This window comes from Cheilinus undulatus, linkage group 12 (assembly GCF_018320785.1).
Source record: "Cheilinus undulatus linkage group 12, ASM1832078v1, whole genome shotgun sequence".
NCBI classification, from domain to species: domain Eukaryota; kingdom Metazoa; phylum Chordata; class Actinopteri; order Labriformes; family Labridae; genus Cheilinus; species Cheilinus undulatus.
In genome coordinates this window covers 23,465,289-23,480,633 of record NC_054876.1, presented here as the reverse complement: position 1 = coordinate 23,480,633, position 15,345 = coordinate 23,465,289, and the positions used below count along the sequence as shown (strand labels likewise).

At 38.9% G+C, this 15,345-nt stretch overlaps 1 protein-coding gene across 3 annotated transcripts in view; it reads left to right on the top strand.

Annotated features, from left to right (window-relative positions):
- The window catches only part of LOC121519139 (transcription factor COE1-A-like), a 135,595-nt gene that overhangs the window by 95,356 nt on the left and 24,894 nt on the right, over positions 1-15,345 (top strand). For all 3 annotated transcript variants that reach the window (XM_041801952.1, XM_041801953.1, XM_041801951.1), the window contains 2 exons: positions 1,409-1,542; positions 5,330-5,456. In XM_041801952.1, coding sequence (XP_041657886.1) covers positions 1,409-1,542; positions 5,330-5,456 — 261 coding nt within the window. The remainder of the gene's footprint in view (positions 1-1,408; positions 1,543-5,329; positions 5,457-15,345) is intronic.

The following is a 15,345-nucleotide window of genomic DNA, read 5'->3' as shown; positions in this document are numbered from 1 at the left end:
TGTTCATCTTTAACACTCACAGTGTTGCTTTTTACTCATAAGATGTACTTTTAACACAGTTTTGTGTTACTTCCTTTCACATTGAGTGTAAATCATAATGAACATAGATTGCCACCTCACATCATGGCAATGTGAGGTGTCTTATGGTAACCAAAGAGCAATGAAACAGGCCCTGAGCTAGAAATTGTCCTAAGGTGAAAGTCTGCATTCTCTCCATTATTATAGACCATCCATTACCACAGTCAGGAAGTGACTTCACTCAAGGTGCAGACGTATTAAACATTAAAAACAACAATAATCCACTCAGAACAGGAGCAAATGAATCCCAGCAGTGATTCCTGTCAAACAGGCAACATCTAAACACATCAAAAACACACATTTAAACATTCTGCACAAAGGCATAATGGGAAAACTCTGCCCCCAGATTTGAAATGGCAGTGGGTGGAGCTTAGATCAATTAAATCTCTACAGAGTTGGGTTAACACTGAATGGAACAACACCGTCAAAGACCTCCAACACAGAAGGCCATTTATTCAGAATGGAGTTAAAATTACACAATCAGCTGTGACATGTTTAACACTGATAGCTCCACACTCCAGTTTTTTAGAAGCCAACAACATAATATTCAAATCAATCAGTGAACAGGAAGCCAATGTAGAGAGAGCAACACAGGGGTGATGTGGTCCCTCTTTTTTGTGCCTGTTGAGAGGCAGGCAGCCTCGTTTCAGAGAAACTACAGACACTGGACTGAATGTTCCATCCCCACATACAAATTCTAATGAGCGAAAGGATTGAACAGTGCTGAAGCTTAAATAAAAGGTGTTAGTTATTCAGTCATATTTTGACTAAGGTTGTAGCAAGTAACAGGGTTTTAATTGCAGAAACACATTGGCAACATTTTGCCACTGTTACACACTAGTTTCCCTTTACTTTTAGTTGTTAAAAAACAGTAGCCAGTAATGGATGCCAGAGGCTTGTATTTTTTGTTATCATTGTCGCCAAAAGAATCAGTCAGATCAAGGTTTAAAAAACTGGTCTCAAAACAACCTCAAAAGAAAGAGACTGATCATGGCTATAGTGGAAAATGTCTTTTTCTAAACTGGCTGGTGAATCAAGGCTCAAAAGTGTGTTACAGAGTGTCACAGAGCTGTTTTTAGTGTGTGGCTTGACAAATAATGTGGTAAAAAGTCAATTTTCTCAAGATTTAAACCTATTTGATTATCCCGGCATACTCAGACACTGGCTGCTTATTGGTGTCAAACAGAAAGACCTGAGGCCATTTATGTTTTTAGAATTTTCTGGCATTTGTGAGTTTCAAACTGTGACAATTTTCAATAGTTAGAGAGCTGAAGAGAGTATCACTGACACCTTTTCCTTCTCTGTCTTTAATCCTCCTCTCTCCCCCTAGGAGCAGCTCCCTGCATCAAAGCCATCAGTCCCAGCGAGGGCTGGACCACAGGGGGCGCTACAGTCATCATCATAGGAGACAACTTCTTCGATGGTCTCCAAGTGATCTTTGGTACCATGTTGGTTTGGAGCGAGGTCAGTCTGCCAACAAGCATCATCCTGTCTGCATGTTGTTTCAGCCCCTTGGCCGTGTGTTTCTGCCCTCCAACCCTTGGAAGTAATTCAGTATGAAAACATGCTTTTCCTCCTGGTTAGCCTCTTAACTGTGTGTGATGGGTTGTATGTTTCTGTGTTTTTGGATGTGGGTGTGTAAATGTGAGCCTAAATAAGGTTTGCTCCTAATGAGTCCCCTCCCGCCCCTTTCTACTCTCCCATCCCCTCTCCCCCTGCCTAATTCTTTCTGCTGATCAAATCAGCAAATTTTGATAGCCATCAACCTAAAGCTCGCACACATACACACACAAATACACACAGAAATACACACATAGCTTGCTATCATACTTTTTCCCAACACAGCCCCTCTACAGATTGTTTATTTGTCTTCTGACTCCACTCACAGTGTGCGTCGAGCGACCATGGCTCCGTTCCAACAACAACACCAAGTGTGTGTGTGCATCCTGGCATACATGGATGGTGTGTGTGTTAAGAGCTGAAGGGTTTGTTTACCGCGCTGAGAGCCACACTTACACACACTAACATGTGTACAGAGTCTCAGTTCAGTTTAGTTCAGACTGACTCACACGTTAGTTTGAATGGATTTCAGCCAACAGAATGTTTCATTTGCTCTCAACCTGATTATTGATTCTGAAGCCAGAATAAACACTTTTTAAAAAGTTGTCAGTAGAAAGTGATTGTATGTTTGCCAAGTTCCGTTTGTCTGGAGAAATCTAAGATTCATCCTTAAACCCAAGCCAAATAGTAAAAGCAGTTTGTAAAAAATCCATAAAAAATCACACTCATACCTTAGTTATGCATCTGCCTCATAGTATCTGTAGACGGTAAATATACAGAAAATGCTGCAAAGATTAGGATTTTTGTTAGTTTCACAAACATTTGGTATATTCTCCATTCAAATGATGAAATTATCATTATCATTTACTAAAGTAAATAATTTGGGATGTTCAGCCGCAGTAATGTCCTGGTTCCTACTGCCCATCAGTCTTCATAGTTGGGATGGGGGCCTGTGAGGGGCTCTGTGGTAGTGTAGGTAGCATCCACGCTGTCACTACCTGTAGGTGATAATGCTGTGGCAACTGAGGGCTATGTGGTTCTACATATCAGTAACCCATACAGGCATAAGTTAGATTGGAGGTCTCTTTACTGAGCATTTATGGTTTCACTCATGGGCAAGTGTCTTGTTTTTAAATAAATGTTCAGTAAAGAGGCGTCTGATCTCACTTATGCCCCTTTGGGCTGCTGATAAGTTACATCACCTACATGGCACTCAGTTGCCACAGCTTTGTCACCTTCAGCAAACCCAGCCTCCTTACATGCACAGTACAGGAAATGACAATGCCGATGCTTCCCTACACTACCACCCTCACAGGACCCCCCATCCCAACTATGATGACAATAAAAAAAATATGTTTGCAGGCAAATTTACAAGTCTGAGTATGACTGGAAATCAAAATCCAGAATAAACAAAGCGTATTAAGAAATGCTCTTTTTATCACATCAGGGCAGGGCTGTGGCTTCATAGGTTGGTGTAACCTGCCTAGTGAAAGCACTTAAGTTTACAGGTGTCTAGAAAAGTGCTATACAAGCTCAAGTCCATTTACCATTTATTGTTCATATTAACAAGCATAAATGCAGCAGAAGTCTATTTCACAAACCCAGTAAATGTTACAATGAGGCTACAAAGCTCATGGCAACAGTTATGGTCAAAATTAGCATCTTGAAGATTTTCATTTTACTAAAGGGCCAATGTAAAATCTAAAACATGTATAACATGGAGCTTTGAAAAACTTTAAAAGTGATGATTGTGCTGATATCTTATTAAAAGGAGCTCAGGTCTTTTTGCATAGCAGTCCAGTAAATTATGTACTCTACATATTGAAGTGACTTGTGTCAAAACCAGATCCACGGTGAGTTTTAAGGTAACAGATTTTTTTTAAATGTATTTATTTATTTATCTATTTATACAGGGGCAAAAGTATGGTAGTACATGGTGTAAGGTTATTATAGTTAACTGAAAATAAAAAAATAACTAAAACTAAAATGCAAAAATCAATTTAGTTAACTGAAACTAAATAAAAACTGAGTTTAAAAAAAAACTAACTAAAACTAAATTCTGTGCTGACAAAACTAACTAAAATTAAATTGAATTAAAGACAAAATCTTCTTAGTGTTAGTCTCTGACAACAGCATAATGGCTTACATGTATTCCCAAGCCTGGAGAGAGTAAAATCCCCTGATTTGATTGGAGAAGACCTCACATGATGGTAATTTTTGTAAAGTTGTGTACAAACATCAAAATAGAATTGAAATCAGAAGTGATGAGCCCTTTGGGGTCTCGCCCCTGACAGGTATCCGATATTGCCTAAAATACTAAAACTAACACCAAACTTATAAAACTAAAACTAAAATGAAAATGAAGCGTTTTTGCAAAATAAAAACTAAACTAGACTAGCAACCTAGCAGAAAAAAAACTAATTAAAAGTAAACTGAACCAAAAACACAAGGTAAAAATGAAATAATAAATAAATAACCCAAACTATTATAACCTTGGTGTGGTGTTCACTAGCAGTTATTAAAGTGTGGTACAGAGACCCCTTAAAGTCATTTGAAGCAGCGTTTTTTTTAACCTTTTTTCTGTCAAGACACCCTTTAAAAGTTCTAAAAATATCAAGAACCCCCAGTAAACATATAGATCAATAAATTGGAAAAAAAAAAAAATCTACAACCCTGCCAGGGGATTCATGTAATAACAGAATTTATAAGATAAACTTTAAAGCTGTGATTCAGAACCGATGGGACCCAAAAGTGGGTTGCAACTTTGTGCCTAGGAAAAAAGGTGGTTAAAGTCTATGAAGTACTCTATAGAGGTAATTAATGATAATAGAAATAATAGAGAAATTATGTTGGGTGTCATCAAAAATGGGGTGTAAAATGCAGTTACTTTATCCTGTCTCTTTTTTTTGGCCATATATTTTGATCCGTCTAAGATCGGAACTGCTATATTTCACATTAGTGCAACTGCACCCTGGTTGAGAAAGGAAGCTTGCACATTAAGACATGCTGATTCTATTAGATTAACATACTGTATGTATATTTTATATGTAAGTGGTACAAACACAGTAGATTTCTATATTCTGAGAAAATGTATAAATAGGTTGACATGAGGCTGCAGTTGTTATGTAATCAGTCCTGGGTGGTGATGTCAGATGGTTGAATTGTTGTTTGTCTTATGTCTTTTAAGTTTAAGCCTGAGTGCTGTTTTATAGAAAAGTGCAATAGGGAAGAACTTACTGTCATGTAGATTGAAGTGAGTACAATTTGAAAGATGTGGGAAAGAAGAACAAAGCAACCATTTGACATCATTACCCTGAATTTATAGCACAACAGCGGCAGCATGTTAGTCTGTTTTTTAATTTTTTTCTCAGAATATAGAAATCAAGTGTGTTTCTTCTAACAACAGACATAATGACAACACCAACTAAAAAAAAGCCTGTATGCATGGTTCCCCTCTAGCGGTTTCCAGAAGATCACAATTAAATTATTTCCATTATAAAATGTTCCTATCATAAAGTAACGTGCAGCCGCCTTACTATTCAAAAAGATTTACTCTAAACCAGAAGTGGTATGAAGTATAACTTGGCTATGATAAATCTATGGATTCTGTTGGATAAAAGACTCTAGAAGTGATCTAAGTGTTTGCTGTGACTGTATGATAAATACTTGTTTACTTTCTGTCCTCTTTCAGTTGATCACGCCACATGCCATCCGGGTGCAGACGCCTCCCAGACATATCCCCGGGGTCGTCGAGGTCACGCTGTCTTACAAGTCCAAACAGTTCTGTAAAGGCACACCGGGACGGTTCATCTACACAGGTAAACGCAAGCGAGCACATAAACCTGTACATATGCTGAATGATTAAAGTTCATTTTTCTAAGTTTTCTCTCCATCTCTTAGAGGTGAAATTTTCTCTTTAAATGAATTTTAGATGTTTATTTGCCTGTATAAGATCCTTTGTCATGTGTGTTTATGTTTCAGTTCACTCTGGGGCCAGACAGTGTCGAACTAATGACTGTAGATTAGTCAACATTAACGAGCCGCACTCGTTACAATGTTGCCATAATCACAGGGTCGTTAAAGCAGCTACAATTAAACAGTCTGCTCTTTATAGCCCTCCATACTGAAACTATTAGTGAAATCATCCAGAACACCCAGTTTACTAACACACGTTAAACACACAAGATGTTGGAAAAGAGTGATTGCTGACTGTGAATGAGGGTTTTCCTGTGAAAGGAAAGTAGTGAAGCGAAAGAAAGAAGAAGGATGTGTGGACGTATTTGCCCAGTTGTCCGCACATACATGCGGAAACGGATGGAGGTGATGTGATGTCTGGTATTGATCCGCTCAACATGGCTCCATCACATCGTGATCATGACGTCATTCACAAAGAGAGAGACAGAGGAGAAAAACAGCAGCTGTATAAATTCTTTGGGGTTCGAGACATTTAATGACCCAATTAACCAAGGGTGGATACAAAGATTTAAACCTGATCAATGAAGAAGGAAAAAATCACTATAGATAAAGTGTCAGTTTTAATGTTGTTCATAAAAGCTTTCATTTAGCCTGTTCAAATGAAAAAGAGTTAAGTGATGACCTTCAGCTACGGTCATTCATACTGATTAAAAGCAGGTAACAGGACCATGAGCAACAGGATAAATTTCTACACAGTCTTTTTCATGCCTGGACCCACAGCCATGGGCAAATGAAGTGATGAAAGAACCTTTTTACTTTTTCCACTGCAAAGATTTTCAATAAATGATACATCTGACCACCAAAGACAGCAAGCTAACACAGTTGGTAAAAAAAAAAAAAAAAAAAAAAAAACGGCACAAGAATATTGTAAATCCTCAAAAAGGGACAACAGCCTTTATTTATAAAATAACAGAAGGTACCAGGTCTGTATATGAAGCAGGCATATTGTTTGGAGTCAGGCCTTTATTTCTATATCTCTTTATTTGAGAAGTACAAGTGTTTGTATTTTACAAAGCAATTACTATAATATAACAGCCCAAAATAAAATGTTATGTGGAGAAGGGATTATCTGATCACTCAATGATATCAAGATAACCTACATATCTTTTGTCAAGTTGACTAAAAGAGGATTTTAAACAACTTAAAGGGTTTGGAAATGGTGCATGAAAACAGCTAACAGCTGCTTCTCTCTTCTTTTCCTCAGTCACACACTTTCTCTTTTAGGGAGCAATATTATCTTCATCTCACATTTTTAACATTTGAAATCTGAAAGTGTGACAGTAAAAACATTTTTATGTTGATCTAAAATCAGGGTTACTTTGCGGAGCATTGTTGGAACAGGACTGCTCAGTGAGAGGTCATGGGGATTCTGATGGATCCATTTTTCAGGTTCTTTGCAGATGACATCACGCAGCAGCAGAAAACTACCTACCCTTGGTGGGCAAGAAGGGATTTCTACAAAAAAAATATAAACATTCTTAATACTTCAGCTACTTTTGGGCCATTTAAGCAGTGAAATCTTTAAGCAAAAAATAATAACATTTTTAAAAACTTAGAGAAACAGCGGCACAACGGTACAGATTTGCCATGTTTTAGCTCACAAAACTCTGAACGTGCCCGTGTTTATTTAGCTGATGTCTGTCCCACCAACCACTCATGCTCATTGTGAGGGGAAAGCCATCTCTTTTCAGAGATCCTGATCGTTTGGCTTTGGCCTTTTTGTTTATTTAATCAGATGTGAGTCAGGATTATTTCTTAAAGATGTGTGCCTTGTCTCGCAGTGATGTTTGACATTACCACAATAATCATGACGGTTATATGGAAACGTACAAGACATAGATAAGACTGGATCAAACTGCCTGTAGCATGGGAGAGAATGAACATATAACAGTCAGTCCATTTTTTAATGGAAAAAATTGTATTTTCTCAGTTCTCCTTTCATTAACAAAGCCCCTTTACTGTCACTGACTGGCTTTGTTTATCCCTCAGTAAACCTTCCTGTCTGCACTGCTCCCCTAAGTGTTTCCATGTTCTTTTGCAATCCTGGTCTGAGCAAACAATTGCATTAAAATCCATAAAAATCAAAGAATGCTACACCTTTGAATAGACTGCCATTTAAGAGCATTAAAAGCTGTGCTGTTTCAAATGAAAACACACAAGAACTAGCATGTTAGCCTTTGATTATACCTCGACCTTCAAGGGCAGGCCCTTATTTGTTTGTGCAGATCACAATCCTCATCATACCAGACCTAGCCACAAACTGACTGCTGGTCTTTATTTGAGTATTTACAGAAAGTGCAGATCAAAACCACTAAATAAAAATATGTGGAGCTTCATTCATGGAGGGTGCATCACACTGAATCATGTGTCAGGTGATCAGACAAATTTCCAGTTAGCAAGTCACAAACTCACAAACTGGTCTTGTTTTAGGGTAGTCACTTGGCATTACCCTAATATCAGAAACTGGTGGATTGGTGAAGCAAAAATGTCTCCTTGACATGTATTTTCCACAAATTAGTGGAAGGGGAAAGGGTGAACAAAGATGGCTGCTGCCTGTGAAATCCTAGCTATGCTGTAGCACTCAGAAGGATTTTTCCTTCTCTATTCTGTCATGGTACAAAGGAGAGGACATGTCAAAGAGGTAGTCTGGCTCTCATAACAACTTCATTAGTTTCTCCTCCTTTTTGTTTTTCTGTTCAAAGTTGTAGTTGTAAATTACCATCAGGTGACAATGGAAGATAGAAAAAATCTCAAAGAAATGAAACAGTCATGCAGTTTATAGGCGTGCAAAATTCCCAGTCTTCACAAAAGTTCAGTCCGTTGCTCAAAACTCTGAGTTGCTCAGACCTTGTCTTTGAGGTGAGTGTCAGACATTACTCTTCTTTAAAAGTTTTTTTTTAAGTCTTAGATGGCATAGATTGTAACAAACCAAAAGTTTCTCTCAGGAGGTTTAAAAGTTTGTCTTTCTGGAAAAGTAAATAGCACCCCTCTAAGGTTAACAATATGAAGGAGAATTTTAATTTTTTAACATAAAAGGCAAAAAAAGTTGCTAAAAATCTTTTAAACACATTTGATTGGATTTTTATCAGCCGTTTCTTTGCAAAAATGTTTTTGGCCCTTTTGCCTCCTGCAGTGTTCTTTAGTCAGAACCTCTTTGGTCAGACCCTGAGGCAAGCCAGCTGATAATTGGTCCGTCTGCTGTCCCGCTGCCTCTCCTATTGGGTCAAAATGACCTCTCGTGACCTTGCAATTGGCTGATCGCTTCAACATGTGACCCAGGAAACACAATCTGTAGCTGCGGTCCCCCGACCCCTCCTCAAGGTTGACTTCTCCCTAGAAGTCACAGGGGAAAGGTTGCAGCGGTGAAAGCTGATTGGCTATGGTGGTTTTTTCCTGTTCTTTAGCGGTGCAGTTGCCTCTGGGTGTAAGGACCGAGCAATTAGACACACACACACATGCAACGACTCACAATGCAAACGCACTCAAAGCACTCTCAAAGGGTCATGTCTTACACAACTTACCACACGCACTTTCAAACAAGGGTGGGAGTTAAAAGTAATTGTAAATCAGAGAGATATGAGGGAGAGATGGTGGGTAGTCTGGTAAACAGATGGTCTACCACACAGTGTGTACTTACATATACACACTGTACACACATTTACACTGACTGGGTATGACTGATTCATTAGCTCATTGGGAAAATAAAAATTGTCAACAACACACACATAAAGACACACTTATAACAGTAGCAATCAATACATAAACACTCACATAAAACCTGTTGTACAACAGTTACAAAGCTTTGGCGTCATTATGTCTGAGGACATTTGTATTGATCCACAGCAGCTGAGTATTGGTGTCCCCATCTGTTCATTCACATTGTGTTATGGTGTCTCAGAAGCGCGAGAGAGCACAGCGCAGCAAGAACTGAACACACAGACAATCAAAACATGCACATTCCAATAAATAGGCATAAATAGGGTTTTTCCGCTCTGACTTTCGGTCCAAACTAAGCCGTGCTGATTTACTTTTCCATCCCCAGTTTGGCAGGGCTAAGTCGAGCCGCAGCCTGAACGGGGTGCTCGGGTGGGAGTATGGGCCCTGCTCCAGCTCCAAGCATGCCGCACTGACGTCACAGCTGTTTGTCATCATTAGGAGACATTTCGCAGACGCATTTAAGTAGTAACTGCTGCACCAAAATTTGAATTACCTGCGAGATTACCAATAAAGGAAGAAGATGAAATTTTGAAGTAGAAACTACGTTGGTCGGTAAGGGCAAACCGTTGGCAAAAGCCAGACGCACTCTAAATGAAACAAAACGGCTTCAATAAGAGAAACGCTTCAACTTTAAAGACACAATCAAAAGTCCAAACGAACTTCAAAAGGGGAAACGTGATGCAGCTAACTGAACGCTCCCCAAGAATCAAAAACAAATTTATGAACGACAAACGCACTTCTAATACAGAAACGATTCCACACTCAAAACAATACTAATCCAAAACTTGCTTCAAAACCAGAAATTTCAAAAAGCACCTGGCCTCTAGGGGGTGCTCTAGCAAGAAGAGTGAGAGGGTGAGACGGATGAAAGAGAGAATGACGGACTTGTGATTGTGTTTTGAAAGTCATTACATGGAAATAATACTCATTACAAGTATGTTGTTACATCAGGGTGGGAATTTTTCCCCCCTTCTTTTTCTGATCCCTCCCTCCCTTTATGTTCTTATACTGCTGTCCGATTGTCACAAATGGCCTGGGTTCTCACACTGCCAAGTGAAACTTTGTCTGAGCCTAATTGCGTCAGAAGTTCAAATAAATTCCCCTCCTTATTGTAAATAAAATGCTGGAGATGTTTGAAGCATTTTACCTATTATAGAGATGCTCTTTTGTTGAGTCGTAATTTATTTACTGGCGCTAGTAAATCATACAGTTCTTACCACCCAATCCATAAACATGATCATGTTCATTTTCTGCTATCCCAAAGACCAATAAATAAACCATTAGTAGACTATTCTTTAATTTCTATGAAGGATAGTTTTCTCTTTTTGATGATAAGCGTGAAATATTATTTGACTATTGAGTGCATAAATAGAAAGAGAGAGTCAGTGGGAATGGAGCGGAGGTCTGCTGTTAGTCTGAGAGTAGATGAGTTTATTTAAGACAATATAAAGACAATTAGAGCAGACAGGAACATTCAGCTCTAACTCCTGTCTTCCCTAATGCCAGTTTTTCTTCGTGTCATAAAGAAATGTTAATCCAGTTGTTAAATCACATGACTCTCAGTAGGTACTGTATTAGTGACAGGAAAGTCATTACGTGGCAAGGTAACATAGCGTTTTCTCTATCAGTATATATATTTACAATTCTTTTTAAAAAATGTGGGCATACATTTTTATATAATATAAGCTTTAGCTTTCAGGTTTTGTCATGAAGCCTAGTTTATGATCATAGCTGCTGTAATTTATATTAAATCAGACGTGGTCTAACTTATTGGGTACGAATTGGTGAAAAACCACAGTGGGGACATTTTCTTTGCCTTTAATCTATAACCAGGCATACACTGGGCTCTCTCAAGCCTATTCTCACCTAATACTTTTTTAGTCCTGTAACTGGGCTGTGGTGCATATGGTGAGAACACAACGGCCGACCTTGCAGACCATTTGGCCTTACCGGCCACTGTAAGAAACAATAGCCAATTCTTGAAGAAACAATGCTAACCAAAGCACAGCAATTTTACGTCATCAACTCAAACAAACCTATATCCAGGTTGTTAATGTAACAGGTTAGAAAGAGAAGGCTATGGGGTCTTTAAATGTATGAAGAGGGTCTTAAAAAAGGTCCCAGAAAGTTATTCAGATTTTCTGTATAAACCCTGTGACATTAGGTTTAAGGTTTTATTTTGAAAAGGGGCAGGAAACAGAAAAAAAGAGAAACATATGAAAAGAAATAGAAGACAGAAAGTTTTAAAACTAGATTGTAAAGTATTGATCCACTCATTGGTGGATCACACATACAGTCATATGCACATGCAGATACACATGTGTGCACACGCACATATACAAACACTCAGAAAGTCAGAAAAAGAAGAGGAGCTCAGGAGAGAGAGATCTCATCTCATAAGGGGAAGAATGAAGCAATAATTCAGTGGTATTGAACTGCTGGCTGGCGAGAGAATCGATCCCAACACACCTCCTCCTCCTTTTCTTCTTCTTCTCCTTCTTCTTCAGCTCTATCTGTCCTTTCACCCATTTTAACCTTTTTCTACCTCAGTCACCTTTTTTCTGTTTTCTTCCCATGCTTCACTTTAAGAAAAATGTCCTAAAAAGATCAACAAAGATGTTACCTCTATATAATAATAAATAAATCCTACATACAGCTTTAACATCTCTCCCTCTCTTTTTTGCTACTTCCCCCACCGCTCTCCTCCTGCCTGCCTCCTCTCTTCACGTTTTATTGTGAAACAGGAGTGGAGGGTCTGTCCTCATGAAACTTCTATGAGTATTGATCTGCGGGCAGCTCTGGAGTCTGAGAGGAAGAGTGAGGCAGGAGGAGGAGTGATGGGGGAATGGAGAGAAGAGAGTGGCAGAGGGTGTAGTTCAGAAAGAGGGGGAGGAGTGGAAACAGAAGACGGGGTGAAGAGAACAGGAGGGGTTCATGCAAAGATGCTCTCACAGGCAGCATGAGCGAATGAGTACAGAGGAGACAGATTCGGTCCTAAACGTTTGCAAATTATTTTGAAGTGTCCATATTTACTACTCTGGAAGAGTTACAACATGGAAAAGGCTTGTAATCACGAAGTAACTCTGATGATACAATACAATATGGTACAATACAATATGATGTGATACGGTATGATACGATATGATGCGATATGATATGATTTATGAAACTTCCCGATACAATATAAAATGATATGATACAATAAGATGCGTCAAGATATGATATGAGACTATATGATACAATACAATATGATATACATATAATTTATATATGATATATGAAATGATGCAATTCATCAGGATATATGATACAATATGATGTGAAACAAAATGAAACGGTACAATACAGTACAATACAACACGGGTTCACAAACTTGTTAGCTTTTTTTAATTTTATTTTACAATGCAAAACAAAATGATTCACTGCATGTAAAGACATCACTATAAAAAAACTGAAATTGTTGTTACTGAAAATAACAATGCAATCACTTTATGATACATTATTTTTTACACTAATACATTTTTAAACAGACTGGCTCCTTGCTTGTTTTCTGACCTTTTAGACCCCCATGTTTTGTCACATACTCTTAAATCCACAGATCAGTTTCTTCAGACCGACCTGAATTTAGAGTTGAAGCACAGGGGCGACCAAGCATTTTTAGTAACTGGAAATCTCAGCCTTCACGTTTGTGTTGTGTGCCTGTGTGTGTCACACAAAGCATGGAGAAGAGATAGAAGAGCCCAGAATTGTCTGAGGACTTAGGAAGCAAGATTGTGGAAAAATATGAACAATCTCAAGGTTACAAGACCATCTCCAGAGATCTTGAAAGTCCTTTGTCCACTGTGTGTAATATAATCGAGAAGTTTATAACCCATGGAACTGTGGCTAATCTCCCTGGATGTGGACAGAAGAGAAAAACTGACAAAAGAATGCAACGCAGGATAGTTGGAATGGTGGATAAACATCCTCAGTCAACTTCCACACAAATTCAGGCTGTCCTACAGACTCATGGTGCAAAAGTGTCAGCTCGAACCATACGTCATCTGAATGAGATGAAGCGCTATGGCAGGAGACCAAAGAGGACCCCACTGCTGACAAAGAGACATAAGAAAGCCTAACTGGAGTTTGCAAAAATGTACCTGAGTAAGCCTCAATCCTTCTGGGAAAACATTTTGTGGACAGATGAGACTAAGGTAGAGCTTTTTGGAAAAGCACATCATTCTACTGTTTACAGAAAAAAGAATGAGGCCTACAAAGAAAAGAACACAGTACCTACATTCAAACATGGTGGAGGTTCAAAGATGTTTTGGGGTTGCTTTGCTACCTCTGGCACTGGGTGCCTTGACTGTGTGCAAGGATTCATGAAATTTGGAGACCATCAAAAAATTTTGGGCTGCAATGTAGGGCCTAGTGTCAGAAAGCTGGGTGTGCATCAGAGGTCATGGGTGTTCCAGCAGGACAATGACCTGAAACATACCTGAAAAAGCACCAAAAAATGATTGGAGACAAAGCCCTGGAGAGTTCTGAAGTGGTCAGCAATGAGTCCAGATCTAAATCCCATTGAACACCTATGGAGAGATCTCAAAACTGCTGTTGCAAGAAGCACCCTTCAAATCTGAGAGACCTGGAGCAGTTTGCAAAAGAAGAGTGGTCCAAAATTCCAGTTGAGAGGTGTAAGAAGCTTGTTGATGGTTATAGGAAGAGATTGGTTTCAGTTATTTTTCCCAGGGGTGTGCAACCAAATATTAAGTTGAGGGTGCCAACAATTTTGTCTGGCCCATTTTTTGAGTTTTGTGTAAAATTATGTCAATTTTGTCTTTTTCCTTCGGAACAATTTTCTTGTCCTTTATTTTTTTGGCATCACCAACCTTTGTGCAAGTCATGGCAGGGCACTCTGGCATTATTGGAATAGAACAGACAACAATAAAAATGTGCACTTTGTTGCTCTCGTAAGTAATGGTGAGGGTATTGGCTCTGGTCTCCGTGAGACCCCCCCCCCCCCTTGTGGGTGGTCCTGTGCTTTCAAAATAAATTTGGACTGGAACAACCTTACAGCCTTTTTAACAAAAATAAACTGGCATGTCTGTCATTTATTGTCTTGCTAATGGACAGATACATAGATCCTGTTAGATCTAATTGTATTTATTGTTTTTTCGCCACCATGGCCAACTTTCTCCATATAATCTCATTTCAATGGCTGCATATCAAAGTTGTCATTTTTTTCTCTATACATTGGCCATAAGGAGATCTCTCTAAAAAAAATCTGTTGTTCTCAGTTCTCTGTTTTTTGTATGTTGTCGGCCAAGCTTAACTTCCAAGTGGCAAATTATTACCACAGACGCGCCCAACTGGCAGCATGCAATCTTATTTATTACCTCATAAATAATCATAAACTCAGAGCTGGAAGGGTTTTGTCCTCATGTGTTTTACACCGATTATTCAGCGATCCACACAGTTAAACACACAGCAACAACTCCTCGTTAACTGTCCAAAGCTCTGTTTCCAGTTTTGACTTTTGAGCCAAAATTGCAAAATGGAGTTTAAAAGGAAACCCATCTGTAGTGTGAGATAGTGCTGGTTTCTTTCTATTGGTATTTATGTGTATTTATAGTAGGAAGATGTGCTTTTGCTGGTGTCCTGATGCCTTTTACAGCTGATGTGTGATCAGTTGTCTGCTTTTGCAGCTCTGATGCTATTTCTGTCTGTGTGGAAAGAAACCCAGAAAATCGTTGGAGAAACCTGACCTTTGGAGCCAAAGAACACATGAAGGAGCACATGCACTTACAGTGCACTGCCCTACACAGATGTTTAAACACACCTACTCAAACATATAACAGACATTCACACATCCAATGATTTAAAGAACCTATTGTTCTATAAATAGAGTCAGTTGGAAACACTTTAAGCCCAATGCACTGAAACCACTTTAAGTCATCCTGCTGTTGGATTAGTTTCTGCTCTCTTAAAAGTCTCTAGAGATGTACAGAGGGGGGATCTGACACTGGCAGTTGATTC